This window comes from Phoca vitulina, unplaced genomic scaffold, assembly GCF_004348235.1.
Source record: "Phoca vitulina isolate PV1807 unplaced genomic scaffold, GSC_HSeal_1.0 scaffold21, whole genome shotgun sequence".
NCBI classification, from domain to species: Eukaryota; Metazoa; Chordata; class Mammalia; order Carnivora; family Phocidae; genus Phoca; species Phoca vitulina.
The window spans coordinates 3,372,422-3,386,848 of record NW_022589724.1 but is presented as its reverse complement, the minus strand read 5'-3'; the positions used below and the strand labels follow the sequence as shown (position 1 = coordinate 3,386,848).

The 14,427-nt window shown below is 38.5% G+C and overlaps 1 protein-coding gene across 5 annotated transcripts in view; it reads right to left on the bottom strand.

Annotated features, from left to right (window-relative positions):
• TMEFF1 (transmembrane protein with EGF like and two follistatin like domains 1) overlaps window positions 1-14,427 on the bottom strand; it is an 87,663-nt gene that overhangs the window by 23,267 nt on the left and 49,969 nt on the right. For all 5 annotated transcript variants that reach the window (XM_032419059.1, XM_032419058.1, XM_032419060.1 and 2 more), the window contains exons 6-7: window positions 6,654-6,802; window positions 4,757-4,822 (exon numbers count right to left, since the gene is read on the bottom strand). In XM_032419059.1, coding sequence (XP_032274950.1) covers window positions 4,757-4,822; window positions 6,654-6,802 — 215 coding nt within the window. The remainder of the gene's footprint in view (window positions 1-4,756; window positions 4,823-6,653; window positions 6,803-14,427) is intronic.

Genomic DNA, 14,427 nt, shown 5'->3' with positions numbered 1-14,427 from the left:
GGACTTTATCAAGACCACTTTAAAAAGGGCATATCGAAAGAGCTGTATTAAAATATATAAACGAGGGGCGCCTGGGTGGCTCAGATGGTTAAGCATCTGCCTTTGCCTCAGGTCATGATCCCAGGGTCCTGGGATCGAGTCCCACATCCAGCTCCTGGCTCAGCGGGGGGCCTGCCTTTCCCTCTCCCTCTGCCTCTCCCCCTGCTCATGCTCTCTCTCTCTCTCTATCTCTGTGTCTCGAATGAATAAATAAAATCTTAAATATATATATATATATATATATATATATATATATATGACAGTCACCAAGATATGGGAATAATAATACCAATATCTCATTATCTCTGGTATCCCTGGTCAGCAAGAGGAGAGACTATTGAGAAGATGAGGCCAAAGATGGGGTGAGGGTTGGGGTGAAGTGAAGCTCAGCAATGAAGCAAGAGTGTCTTGGAAATAAAAAAGGTATTACGGTTAGATTTTAGACTATATGAAAATATCCTTTGGATAAAAGTGGCCACGTTGAAATGTCACATGCCACAAAGGAACTTTGTGGCAGATGGAGATGTTAGAGACTGCGATAAAATGTAGTATACATGGGGTGTATTCATTTTTCAAAACTGACACCTTAACATTCGTGTATCTCACTGAATGTAAACTAGACCTCAAAAAAACACCTGTAAAATAAGAATAATGATAATCAGGTGGGTATAGGTATACAGACAAAATAAGAATGACAGAATACTGAAAACTGCTGAAGGTGGGTTATTGGATAAATGAGGGTTAATTATACTATTCTGTTTATATATGTGTGAAATCTTCTATAATCAAGTTTTTTAAATGTCACATACCCATCTCCCACATACCTCATGTTCAACCATCATACCCTGCATGGCTTCAACATCTACAACACAGCTTCCAACACTGCAATTTCAATATTTACCACATGTTTCCCAACAGCCCAAAAAAGCACTAAATCAGCCACCGTGCTGGACATTCAAATGTTCCATTCCATGAGCACTACTCTCCAAGAGCTCAACTTTAAAAAATTTTCCCTACTGAGCACTATCTTCCAATTTGTCCAGCTTCTTGCTGGTGCTGTGTTCCTGCTTTTCACTTTGTAGCTTCCATCCCTAGATGCCTGCCTACCTACCTAGTCTTGGTTGTGTACTGGGGACACAAATATGTACTAAAGGCCTCCTACAAATGCTTGTGAGGACAAAAAATAGAAGCAAATGGGGGGCGGGAATACAAAATAGTTACCTTTTGACCTCTATTCCTCACTACTAGAACATTTCTTAACTCTTTCACAACTTGGATTTCATATTTATAACTCTAGAAAAACTCCTTGATCCAAGATTACCAATGATTCTCTTGTCTTCAGATTCAATGCTCGTCCTCTGATACTTTTATGCGACCTCTCCCTTTTGGCTTCTGTGTCACTGCAGTCTTCTTGGTTTTTTCTGGAACCTTTTCTGCTTCATCCTAAGCCTCCTCTCCTTTGTAATACCTGTACGGTCTACTCTCGATATGTTCTATGTCTGTGCTGCCCAATATAGTAGTCACTGGCCACATGTGGCTATTTAAATTTAAACTAAAATGAAATTAAAGGTTTTGTTTCTCAATCATGCTAGCCTGCACACCTGAGATAGAGTGTGCAAGAATCTAAACAATGCAGCTCTATAATCTCTTACTCGTTCTCAGGACTTCAGTTATCTATCACCTCCAAAGACTGACTTGCAAATTTATGCTAAATAAAGTCATCTGGAGAGTTCCACAAGCAACTCAAACTCCAAAATTAATCACCTCCATCATCAACTTCTCCCTTACCTTACCACAAACACATTTCCCTTCCCAACATCCTTAGTTCTTTCAGTAGAATCCATCACCCAAGTTATCTGAACTTCTCTATCCCTCTGATCTAAGCCAGAGTCTATCCCTTTGAGTCTACCTAACTGATCTCCCTGCCTCCAGTCCAATATATATAATAATAAGCACATTGTTCCTGCCAGGTACCATTCATTCAACTGGTTAACTTTGCAGCCTTTTCTTTTTCAAAGATATTAATGATTCTCCACTGCCTACAAATAAAGTTTAAATTTCCTAGGACAACATAGCATTTAAGACACCTCTTCCATTAAGTTCCTCAGATCCTCACTATCTTCCACCACATAGTAATCCCCTTTTCTGAATTCCCATTGCACTTTTTTTTTTTTAAAGATTTTATTTATTTATTTAATTGACAGAGAGAAACAGCGAGAGAGGGAACACAAGCAGGGGGAGTGGGAGAGGGAAAAGCAGGCCTCCCACTGAGCAGGGAGCCCCATGTGGGGCTTGATCCCAGGATACTGGGATCATGACCTGAGCCGAAGGCAGTCGCTTAACCAACTGAGCCACCCAGTCGCCCCTCCCATTGCACTTTTAACCACATTTATAACAATAGCCAATTTCTACTTTGTTAGAAGGTTATATTCATTTATTATATCAAAGGCTCTTTAAAGATGGATATCATGTATTTGATATCTTTCTATCCACCAACAGTGTCTGATAAAACGACCAGTATGAAGTAGGCACATAATAAATTAGATCTACTGATTATGATAATTTCATTTGAGTTATAGATCAATTCTTATGTGTAAAGAATTTTCAGTATCTCAAAAGTGGCCTAGGCACTAAATTATCCCTCTAATTTTATCAAAGGCAGACAAGTACTTGGGGCATACACAATTCCCCAAATTACCTTAAGTATGAGTCTCTACCTACTGAAAAACAGCCTTCATATTCTGGTCATGTATTAACAGTATAGAGAATAAAACAGGGGCTGATCTATTATGTCCCCCATGGGAATACAGGAGATTTTCTATTTTAAAAACAGCACTTGTATCAACATAGGAAACTGGTATTTCAGGAGCTCATGGGATATAAATGATTCAGGTGTGACAGGATTCCAGTGAGAGAAATAACAAATTATTCAATGATAATGACAGTTATCATTCATTAAGCACTTATGAGTATGTCAGATATACTGTTCTAAGCATTTGACATGTATTATTTAATTTTTTTAAAGATTAATTATTTATTTGGGGGGGGCATAAGCATGCAAGTAGGGGCAGGCGCAGAGGGAGAGTAAGAGATCTTCAAGCAGACTCCCCACTGAACATGGAGCCCAACTCGGGGCTCGATCTCACAACCCATGAGATCATGACCTAAGCCTAAACCAAGAGTCGGACACTTAACCAACTGAGCCACCCAGGTACCCCTGTATTATTTAATTTTTATAAAACTATGAGATAGGTACTGTTATTATTCTCATTCATGTATTTTTTAGAAATTAGGCATAAAAGGTAGATCAAACTTCTAAAAACAATTCTTCATTAGTATAACCTAACAAATGGGTAGAAGATGTATGTGTGAAAGAGCAATTATAGGGGCGCCTGGGTGGCTCAGTCGTTAAGCGTCTGCCTTCGGCTCAGGTCATGATCCCAGGGTCCTGGGATCAAGCCCCGCATTGGGCTCCCCGCTCTGCGAGAAGCCTGCCTCTCCCTCTCCCACTCCCCCTGCTTGTGTTTCCTTTCTCGCTGTCTCTCTCTCTGTCAAATAAATAAATAAAATCTTAAAAAAAAAAAAAGAGCAATTATATTTAAGTCTCAAACTAGGAGTCCCAAGATCTACACCTGCTTCAGTTCACTACATAGAACCTCCTAGAGCCTCAATGTTCCCCTTGATCCTTAGGCCTCAGAGTAGTTGTAAGAATCAAATTAAATCAAAGAGCATTGGACTTAAGGTCAAGAGACTTGGAATCCAATCCCTGCTGCTCTGACCTTTACTGCATATAAGCCTCTGTACAAATAAATCCTACAGTTTCTTTGAGTTTCATCCATTCTTTTGACAAGTATAGAGCACCTAAGTATGTGCCAAACATTCTGACAAGAGTTAGTAATGCAAAAGTGAACATGACAGATACAGTCTCTGTCCTCACAAAACTCAGAGCCTAGAGGTGAATACAGATGAGTAAAAAAAAAACAATTATAATTAAAGTAGGTTAAGTGTTTGGATAGGAGGGTATATAGAGAGGCACCTAATCTACACTTAAGGGTCAAGGAATACTTCCCAAAAGGAAATGACTTCTAAGCTAAGACTGAAAGGATGAATATTAGGTAGAGAAAAGTTCCAGGCAGAGGGAACAAGGATCAAAGACGGTGCACAGGGGCGCCTGGGTGGCTCAGCCGTTAGGCGTCTGCCTTCGGCTCTGGTCATGATCCTGGGGTCTTGGGATCGAGCCCGACATCGGGCTCCCTGCTCCGCGGGGAGCCTGCTTCTCCCTCTCCCACTCCCCCTGCTTGTGTTCCCTCTCTCGCTGTGTGTGTCTCTATCAAATGAATAAATAAAATCTTAAAAAAAAAAAAAAAAAAAAAAGATGGTGCACAAAAGGCAAGCATTAATAGTATATTCTAAAGAAGTAAAGAGGATTTAAACAGCAAAGATGAGGGATCTTTCTGTATAATTTCTTACAACTACATGTGAATCTGCAATTATCTCAATAAAAATTTTAATTAAAAAAAAGCATATATGAGTTATCTATAAATTGAGAATAAGCACCTTAGCTATTTCACTTAATATTACTAATAATATATTCCATAATGTATTGCTCCAGAGAGCAAAGTTGGAATGATCATTATAATGGAAACAGAACTACTAAGGACAGCTAGTGACCATATTTCAATAGTTGGCCAAAATCTGGAAAATCATGATTCAGTACCTTTCACATCTGGTCGATACTGTAGTCCATCATCTTTTTTTCCCAACAAACTAGTGTCATCTGTGTCTATAAAAGAAAAGTTTTCAAATTAAGACACACAGGATGTTTAAGTCATACCATGAAACTCCCAAATATTCCAAATGCTCCAGGTCCTTCCCAACTCTATCCACTTATCTTGCTCACATTTCCCACCATTCTCTTGATCTATTGTGCCATTTCTACCTCAGGCCTCAAGGCATCCCAAATATATACACACTCTGCAAGATGAACAACCTAATATCATTTAGACTTCAGGTCAAATGTCATCTCCTTAAAAAGTCTTCCCTGTGCAAACTAAAATAACACACCCCAAAGGGAAAGGATTAGCCCTCTCTCCAAGGGACAATGGTCTCAAGATTTACCTCTCCTACCACTGATTCCCTGGAAACATATCAGATTAAGATAAAAGTGGAATCTCAGCTATGTTATCAGACAAAACTTAAAATAGAAATGACCCCAGACTGGTGAATTGTATTTGGACTGCGAAGACTGTAAATGAACCACAAATGGGTGCTGGAAGCACAAGCTTTCAGCTTCCTACTACATAGTGAGGGAGGAAAGGGAAGGTATAGTTAGGTATGAATGGAAGTATTATCAAGAGGACCAAGATAAAAGTTAAGGACCAACTACTCCAAAGGATTCTAAATAGGCATGAATTTCAATTAACAAAATTCTCAAGCTTGACCAACTTGAAGTTTGAAATTGCAGGTAGAACCATTCAATCATGAACCAGTTCTTCATAAAAGGTATTATTTCTCTAAGCTACTGTTTCAACTTAGGCTCTAAATGCCACTCTATGAAAGAAAAACAAACCACACACTTCTTTAAGATCAAGGCTAAGTGGTGTGTCTACCTACAAGGGGTCTCTATCAGCAAATGGTTTGCTCTCCCGCCCATATCTGACCTCCACCTGGAAATCCTCTGATGAGCTTCTTGGGCATTCTCTGGTAGCTTAGACCAGAGATATTGCAATCCCTTGTGCAGTATTTCACAAATAATTTATTACCAATATAAAGTACCAAACTCTGGCTTACAACACTTTTCCCTTAGCTTAGATAAAAACATATCCCTTTAATAAGTCCAAAAAAGGTAGGAGGGATGGACCATGTAAGCAGGAAAGACCCACAAGTCCATGACAATGTGTCTGGCTCTTGTATGATGTATGTTACTAGGAAATAATACATTATACTAGCCCATATGTGTATTACTAAGGAAAGAAGGTTGAGAAGTTCTACCTTTAGTGACTGGATATTTCTAGTTGAAATGGAAAACAAAAACAAATACTTAGTTGCTATCGTGGCTCTAAGCTCTAACAAAAAGCAAGAAGAGCAAGAAGAATTTTAAACTGAAGGTAATAATTTTTCCTTACATTCTATAACCTCATACCAAAATCTCTAACAGTACATAATATGTAGGGGCAAAAACTACAGAGAGATGAGAAAACAAAGTAAACTTCTATGCTCTAGAAAAAAAAGATGAATATATGGCAATGCTTGTAGTTTTACTGTAATTAAAATAAGCTGACTAATCACTCAATAGCTACAATCATTACTATAAATTTGAGACAACCTTTAAGAACTATAAATGTGTCTACAAGTCTATGTTAGGAAGAGCTTAGCTACTACATGATCAACCAAAAAGCATGGTTTGCATCTTGAGAAGATGAAAATAAATGGAAAAAAAAAAATCTAAATTAGTAACAGAACAAAGAAATTCTAAAATGTAAAGTAATAAAAGAAACAAATAGAACATGAAAGACTTCTCATTTTACAAATATGGAACACTACCAAAATGACAAGTAAGATTTCAGACACAGAATATTACAGACAGGTCTCTGGATGAGTAGAATGGATTTTACCTGTGCAATGACCAAGATGTCTTATATCAATTTGTTCTTGCTTTATACAAGATGCTTCTCGAACAAAACAAGGATTGTTGTAGGAACTCCCATCAGAAGCACACACAGGATTAAAACTGTAGCCACTGCAATCTATATTACATACACACCTAGAGGAAAAGACAAAAATTACCTATATTTTACAACAAAAGTATTTCACAATGCTGTATTTCACTTTCTTCTTTTCTGCTTTCTGTTAACAGAAGTCAATATATTGTTTTAAGTCACTGATAAAAGATTAAGCAAAGTGAACGCTCAGCTAACAATTTCTTTCAGGTGAGAATTTAGAGATAATTTCATCTAGATATTAATCCGGTGGTTTCCCCAGAATTTTCATATCTAGATACAATAATCAAGAGATGCCAAATGTCAACAATGTTAATTAAAAAGCAGCATGCCATAGTGGAAAGGACACAGAACTGAGTCAAAAGTCATGAATCTAAATCCCAGCCCAACTAATTACTAAGATTTGTGTCCAGATTCTTTTCCTAAGTCTTAATTTACTTATCTGTAAAATAGAGGTTATAATAATATACCAATCTCACCAAATAACTAGAAAGACTAAAAAACATAATTTGAAATAAAACATGTAAAATGAAAGCCCTCCAAAGTGTTTCTAGCTGCACATCTACCTATATCGCTGAGTGTCCACCCTACACTGAGACTGCACAAGAAGTCCCAGGCATGGTCACTCCTCCCAAGAACAATAAAATCTAAATGAGAATATAAAAATTAAAAAAAAATAGAGACTTTCCTGCTTCCAGCAACACTGTAGACTCAGAAACTAAGCTAAGCTTCCCACTGAAAACAGCAAAAATTACAGGAAAAGTATTTTAAAATATTCTCTCAAATGCATTCATAAGCTGACAAGAAATAAGGAATGTTCAGAACAAAAGTTAAATGAAGACAGGAATAGAGAAAGGTCAATTGAGTTGGTTAAAGCTGATTTTCACCTTGAAAGTGTTTACCAAATTGGGTAAATTCAATTATTAACTTTTATAGCCTTGCAGGCCTCTGGAAACAGAAGACAAACAATACTGACCTACCTAAGATGGGGAGTTTGAAGACCCTGAAAAAGCTATTAGCTCAAAAAGCTACAACTCTCAGCATGAGGATAAACTAGAAATGAGTTTCCATATTCCACAGGGACTATTTAAAACGGAAAAAAAAAAATGCTGCCCTGAGCCATGGCATTGAAGAGAGGGAAGAAAAACATCTCCCCTGAGAATTAAAAACCACAAGCCAGTCCTCACATGGGTAATTACAACTTAAAATACTACTTGGGTGTTCTGAAAAACCTTAAGCCCAGAATTTATTTTAAGAGCCAAGGACTGGAAGGGGCTGTAGGCAACTGACAGAAGCAAATGCAATCTCCTTTGGAGAAACCAACTTTATTATCCTCGACCTCAAACATTTTCCAAGATACACTTGTGAGAAAAATAAGCAGATCACACACTCAGTCATATATCTACAACAAATAAGGAAATAAAACGCCATGAGTGGAACAAGCTGATCTGAAAATGAACCAAGCAGGGCGCCTGGGTGGCTCAGTTGGTTAAGCGACTGCCTTCGGCTCAGGTCATGATCCTGGAGTCCCTGGATCGAGTCCCGCATCGGGCTCCCTGCTCAGCAGGGAGTCTGCTTCTCCCTCTGACCCTCCCCCCTCTCATGTGCTCTCTCTCTTTCTCTCATTCTCTCTCTCAAATAATAAATTTAAAAAAAAAATCTTTAAAGAAAAAAAAAGAAAAGAAAAGAAAATGAACCAAGCAGAGGCACCTGGCTGGCTCAGCCTGTGAAGCATGTGACTCTCAGTGGTAGAATTAACTTAAAATAAAAGAAAGGAAAGAAAGGAAAGAAAAAAAAGTGAACCAAACAGAACTTCTAATAAAGAATGTATTATTAGAAATAAAAATTTGGGGGCGCCTGGGTGGCTCAGTTGGTTGGGCATCTGACTCTTGATTTCAGCTCAGGTAATGATCTCCAGGTCATGAGATGGAGCCCTGCATTGGGCTCTGCACTGGGTGGGGAGCCTGCTTGGGATTCTCTCTCCCTCTGCCCCTCCCCCCCCCTCCATGGCATGTACATTCTTTCTCGCAAAAAAAGAAAAAGAAAAAAAGAAAAAGAAATAAAAAACGCAATAGGCAGATTTAACAGCAAATTAGATAAATGAAAGGTGAGTTAGGGTACTGGAAGACAGATAAAAGGAAATTACTCAAACCACAGCAGAGTCAAAGAGGCGGTACACTTCTTTTTTTTTTTTAAGATTTTATTTATTTGTGAGAGAGACAATGAGAGACAGAGAGCATGAGAGGGAGGAGGGTCAGAGGGAGAAGCAGACTCCCCGCTGAGCAGGGAGCCCGATGTGGGACTCGATCCCGGGACTCCAGGATCATGACCTGAGCCAAAGGCAGTCGCTTAACCAACTGAGCCACCCAGGCGCCCGAGGCGGTACACTTTTTAATCTAAAAAAAGATGAAGAGACATGGAAGACAGAAGTGACAGAATCTGGAAAAACTCTAATTGGACCTCAAGGAGTAAAAGGAATGAGGCAAGGGCAATATTCTCAGCAATTCCTCGTCAAACTTTCTAAAGCTAAAAAAAGATACTAATCTAAATATCCAAGAAGCCTAATACATTCCAAACAGGATTATTAAAGAGAAATCTAGACACAGAGATACCACAGTGGAATTTAACAGCAACATCAAAAAAGAATATTTTAAAAGCAGCCAGAAAGAAGAGAAAGATTACTTTCAAAAAGGCAAAATAAGAGGGACAAGTGTCTTCAAAAGCAATACTGAAGCCAAATTGTTTATTTCTAGCCAGACAGTGAAATAATGCCTGCAATGTGCTGAGATAAAATAGAATTCTATATAAAGAGAAATATCTTTCATGAATGAGGGTAAAATAAAAGTAATTTCGAAGAAGTAAAAACTTAAGAGTTTGTCACCTGCTGGCTATCAGTAAAGGTAATGATAAAGGCAGTTGAACAATGATCTTATAAAGATCTGAAATGCAAATGCAAATGAAGAACAAAAGCATAAATATGTAGGTAACGTTAACAAAGCTAGCCTTGCAAGGGCCCAACAATTTCACGACTAGGTAAGGCCCCTTAAAATCTCATACACAGGGGCGCCTGGGTGGCTCAGTTGTTAAGCGTCTGCCTTTGGCTCAGGTCATGATCCCAGGGTCCTGGGATCGAGCCCCACATCGGGCTCCCTGTTCGGCGGGAAGCCTGCTTCTCCCTCTCCCACTCCCCCTGCTTGTGTTCCTGCTCTCGCTGTCTCTCTCTCTGTCAAATAAAAAAAAATCTTTAAAAAAAAAAAAATCTCATATACATGTGCATCAGATTCCCCCTAAATCAGGGGAATTTTTTTTTCTTCTATCTGCTTAATTCGTGGTTTGGTATTTGGACACAATTGGTACCATTTCAGCTCTGTACTCCAGACAAAAACAGTAACTTGAAATCATGTTTAAAGCAATTCTGTTCTATCATCATTAAATTATTTACCTAAAAAAAAAAAAAAAAAAAGAATGTTCACAGCAGCATTATTCATGAGAACAAAAGACTGGAAACAATCCAAATGTCCATCAGTAGTAAAATGCACTGTAAAAGGATGTGGTATAGCCCCAAAATTAAATTCAATAAGCAGTGATATTGAATGAACCATGTGCATTAACGTGAATGAATCCCAAAAACATAATTGCTAAGCAATAGAAGGTACATATAGAGATGATTCCATTTTATAAAAAACTCAAAATCAGTTAAGAGATTCATCATACGTGGTAAAACTACTTTAAAAAGCAAAGAAAATGCAGGATACCGGGTAGGTAGAGGAGAGATACATTCAAGGAGGAACATGAGAGGGCAGCTCTGAAGTATTGATAATATTCTATTTCTGGCTTGGGAGGTAGGATTCACAAAACTTTGTTTCACTTTTGTGCATTAAACCAAGTGTGTAAGTTTTCATGCACTTTTAAATATATACTCTATTCCACAATTTAAAAATTAAGGCACCAGAAAAAAAATTAACAATTCGTATTTACTAAAGTCAGAAATGGCTTTTACATTTTGGCAGGGGGGCCGGGGAGAGAATGTGACAGAGACCACATTTGGTCTGCAAAGTGTAAAATATTTGTCAACTGGACCTTTACAGAAAATCCTTGCTGACCCCAGCTTGATGGGATATAAGCGGGCAAAATTGGAATGGCAATAAAAGAGAAAAGGTGGCTAATGAAAGATTATAAAGCTATTTCAGGAATAAGAAAAGGCCCAACAACAAAGGCAAGATACCGTACCAATCCAGTAAGGAGAAACAAGTGATTCAGCAGTGGGCACTGAGCACACCTGTGAGCAAGTGTAGGAGAAAGTCAGCATTCCTCGGTGGGATGGTACCACTGTCAGACTAAGAGCTGTGAGAACAAACCACGGCTACTGTTCTCAATGGCACATGAGGAAAGAAAATGAAATACTATGCCTAGGAAAGTCCAGCTCAGTGAAACCATGAGCAGAGGAGGAAAATATTAGACTCCAGAGCCTGCCGCTATTACTGATTACAGGGATGACAGCTATGCACACTGGCAGCAGTACAGAGGGCAGGATGCCCAAAGCACAGGAGTGTGCACGAGGGTGGAAAGAAATCACTTCAGTAAATATGCCAAATTCAAAACATTTAACAACCATTTACTCTGCACCTACTGTGTGGGAATACTCACGTGTGCCTTATTTAATCCTGACAACAAATAATTATAAAAAGGGAAGATGAATATGAACAAAGTTAAAAAGCCTAAGATCACAAAACATAAAGTGGCTGGGATGGTGTTCTCTCTACTCATTAGAGCTGTTGTGTAAAACAGAGATCTCTGCATGGAAAGTGACAAATGAAAGGAGGTACGTATTTTCCATATTTAAAAAAAATTTTTTCTTTCTTTCTTTCTTTGAGAGAGAGAGAGCACAAGCGAGGAGGAGGGGCATAGGGAGAGGGAGAAGCAGGCTCCCCACTGAGCAGGGAGCCCAACTCAGGGCTCGATCCCAGGACCCTGAGATCATGACCTGAGCTGAAGGCAGACGCTTAACCAACTGAGCCACCCAGGCGCCCCTTCCACATTTTTATCATGAAAAATCTTTTCACTAAACTGGCCTTCCTTTTCTCTCAAACACACCAGGGATACTCCTGACTCCAGGCTTTCCTTCTCCCTGGAACACTTGCCTCAGACACCCACCAGGTTCAATCCTTCACTTCAAGTTTTTTCTCAAGTCTTAAAAAAATGGCACAAAATTAAATCACTAGGCATCCATTCAAGAAGTTAGAAAAAGAACAATGAAATAAGTCCAATGAAAACAAAAAAGAAGGGAAAAAACAGAGGAATGGCTACAGATACATGGGGATATAGATACGGATATACAGATAGATCTCAGCAGAAACAGAAAACAAAGTTACAACAGAAAAGATCAATTAAGCCAAAGCTGGGCCTTTGAAAAGACTTTCAAATCTATAAAGGAGGATAAATTCAGAAAGAGAGAAAAACATATCAGGAATGAAAAGGACTAGATTCAGCAGGGATTATGGTTGAATAGATGATGAAGGGTTATTATAAGCCACTTTAAGACAGCAAATTGGAAAACTTAGGTAAAATGAGTAACTTTTTAAAAATATTAACTATGGAATTTAACTAAAAAAGACATAGAAGCTGAACAATATTTAAGCATCAAAGAAATTAAATTGGTTGTTTGAAAACAAAAAAAAGTCCTTCAAAGACAGCTCCAGAACCAGGTGTTTTTTAGAAAGAAAATTTATGAACACATTCATTCCAATCATTCAATGAATAGATCACTCTATTCTTTCACAAAGACATCCAGAGGATAGAAGGAACACTCCCTAACTCACTTTCTAAGGCCACATAAACTTTAAAAAAAATCAACAAAAGTAACAGATTATAACTCACTAAATAAAAACGAATAAAAGAAAATCTCATCCTTACGGAGACAGAACACCAACCGGTACTGCACAGGCAGATACTGCAATCATAAAACAACAATAGGATGTGATTTAAAAAAAAAAAAAGGACCACCGTGAGAACAAAGATGAGCTCTTAGAAATTAAAATTATAGGGGCGCCTGGGGGGCTCAGTCGGTTAAGCATCCGACTCGTGATTTCAGCTGAGGTTCATGATCTCAGGGTCATGGGATCAAGCCCCACACTGGGCTCCTCATTCAGTGAGGAGTCTGCTGGAGATTCCCTCCCTCCCCCTCTTTGCCCCTCCCCCCACACTTCCTTGCTGTCTCTCAAATAAATAAATCTTTAAAAAAAGAAAAAGAAAATTAGAGCAGAAACAAAAAACTCAAAAAAGGACTGGTAGATAAAGTTGAAGAAATCTCTCAGAAGGCACAGCAAAATTTTTAAAAAATAGAAAATGGGAGAAAAGGTAAGAAAAATAAAGGACTAGTCCAGGATGTTCCAACAACCAAATAACAGAAATACAAATAGAAAAGAGAGGAAAGGAAGTCATCATCAAAGAACTAACTGAAGAAGGGGCGCCTGGCTGGCTCAGTCAGCAGAGCATGTGACGCTTGATCTCAGGGTTGTGGGTTCAAGCCCCACGTTGGCTGTGGAGATTACTAAGAAATAAAATCTTAAAAAAAAAAAAAAGGGCTAATTGAAGAAAATTTCTTAAATCAGAAATAAGTAACTTTCTAAGAAAGGATGTGACATTGTGAAATTCCACTATACTGGGGACCAAAAGATTCTACATGCTTCAGTAGAGAGAAAACAGATCATATACAAAGGATCAGGAATCAGAATGGCTTCAGTCTTCTACAGCAATACTGGAAGCTAGAAGATAACAGAGCAATGCCTTCACAGTTCTGAGGGAAAATTATTTCCCACCTAGAAGTATGTACTTGACAAGTTATAAATCAAGTATTAGGTGTAGGATAAAAACATTTTCGGGGCGCCTGGCTGGCTCAGGATCAGTGTGACTCTTGATCTCGGGGTTGTAAGTTTGAGCCCCATGGTGGGTGTAGCAATTATGTGAAAATAACATGCTTAAAAAAAAACAAAACACTTTCAAGCATTAAGTCTCAAAAGAGTTTGGCTTTTTTTTTTTTTTTTAACATCTTATACCGTTTTCAAGAAGCTACTGAAAAATAGACTAAAATGGGAGAGTAAAACCAAGAAATTCAAGGCAAAAATACAAGAAGCAGACTATCCTATATAGAAAAGAGGTAAATGAATTTCTAGGATACTCGTGGTATAACAAAAAATATATTTGGTCTTCATCCCCTGTTCCTGGCACTGAGCACCTAAAACTCTTGGAACTGTCTGATAGATGGGAGAATCTTTTGTATGCTAAGGAAATGGCTCATTGTGGGAAGGAAGGGAGGGACCAGTTTGACACCAGAAAAACCAACCATGGAAAAGTCAGAACTTCTATTTCCCCACCCCACCAACCCACCTGACCTCTGGGAAGGGGAGAAAGAGAGAGGGATTGGAGATGGAGTTCAATCACCAATGGCCAATAATTTAACCAATAATGAAACTGCAATAAACTTTGAACAGGAGCATTCCAGGTTGGTGAACACATCCACGTGCTGGGAAGGTGGTGCACCTGATACCATGGAGACAGAGCAGAAACTCCTCAAGACCCCTCGCCCTATGCACCTCTTCATCTATTTGCATCCTTCATAATAAACAGTAAACATAGCACTGTGTGTCATATTTGCAAATTATCAAACCCA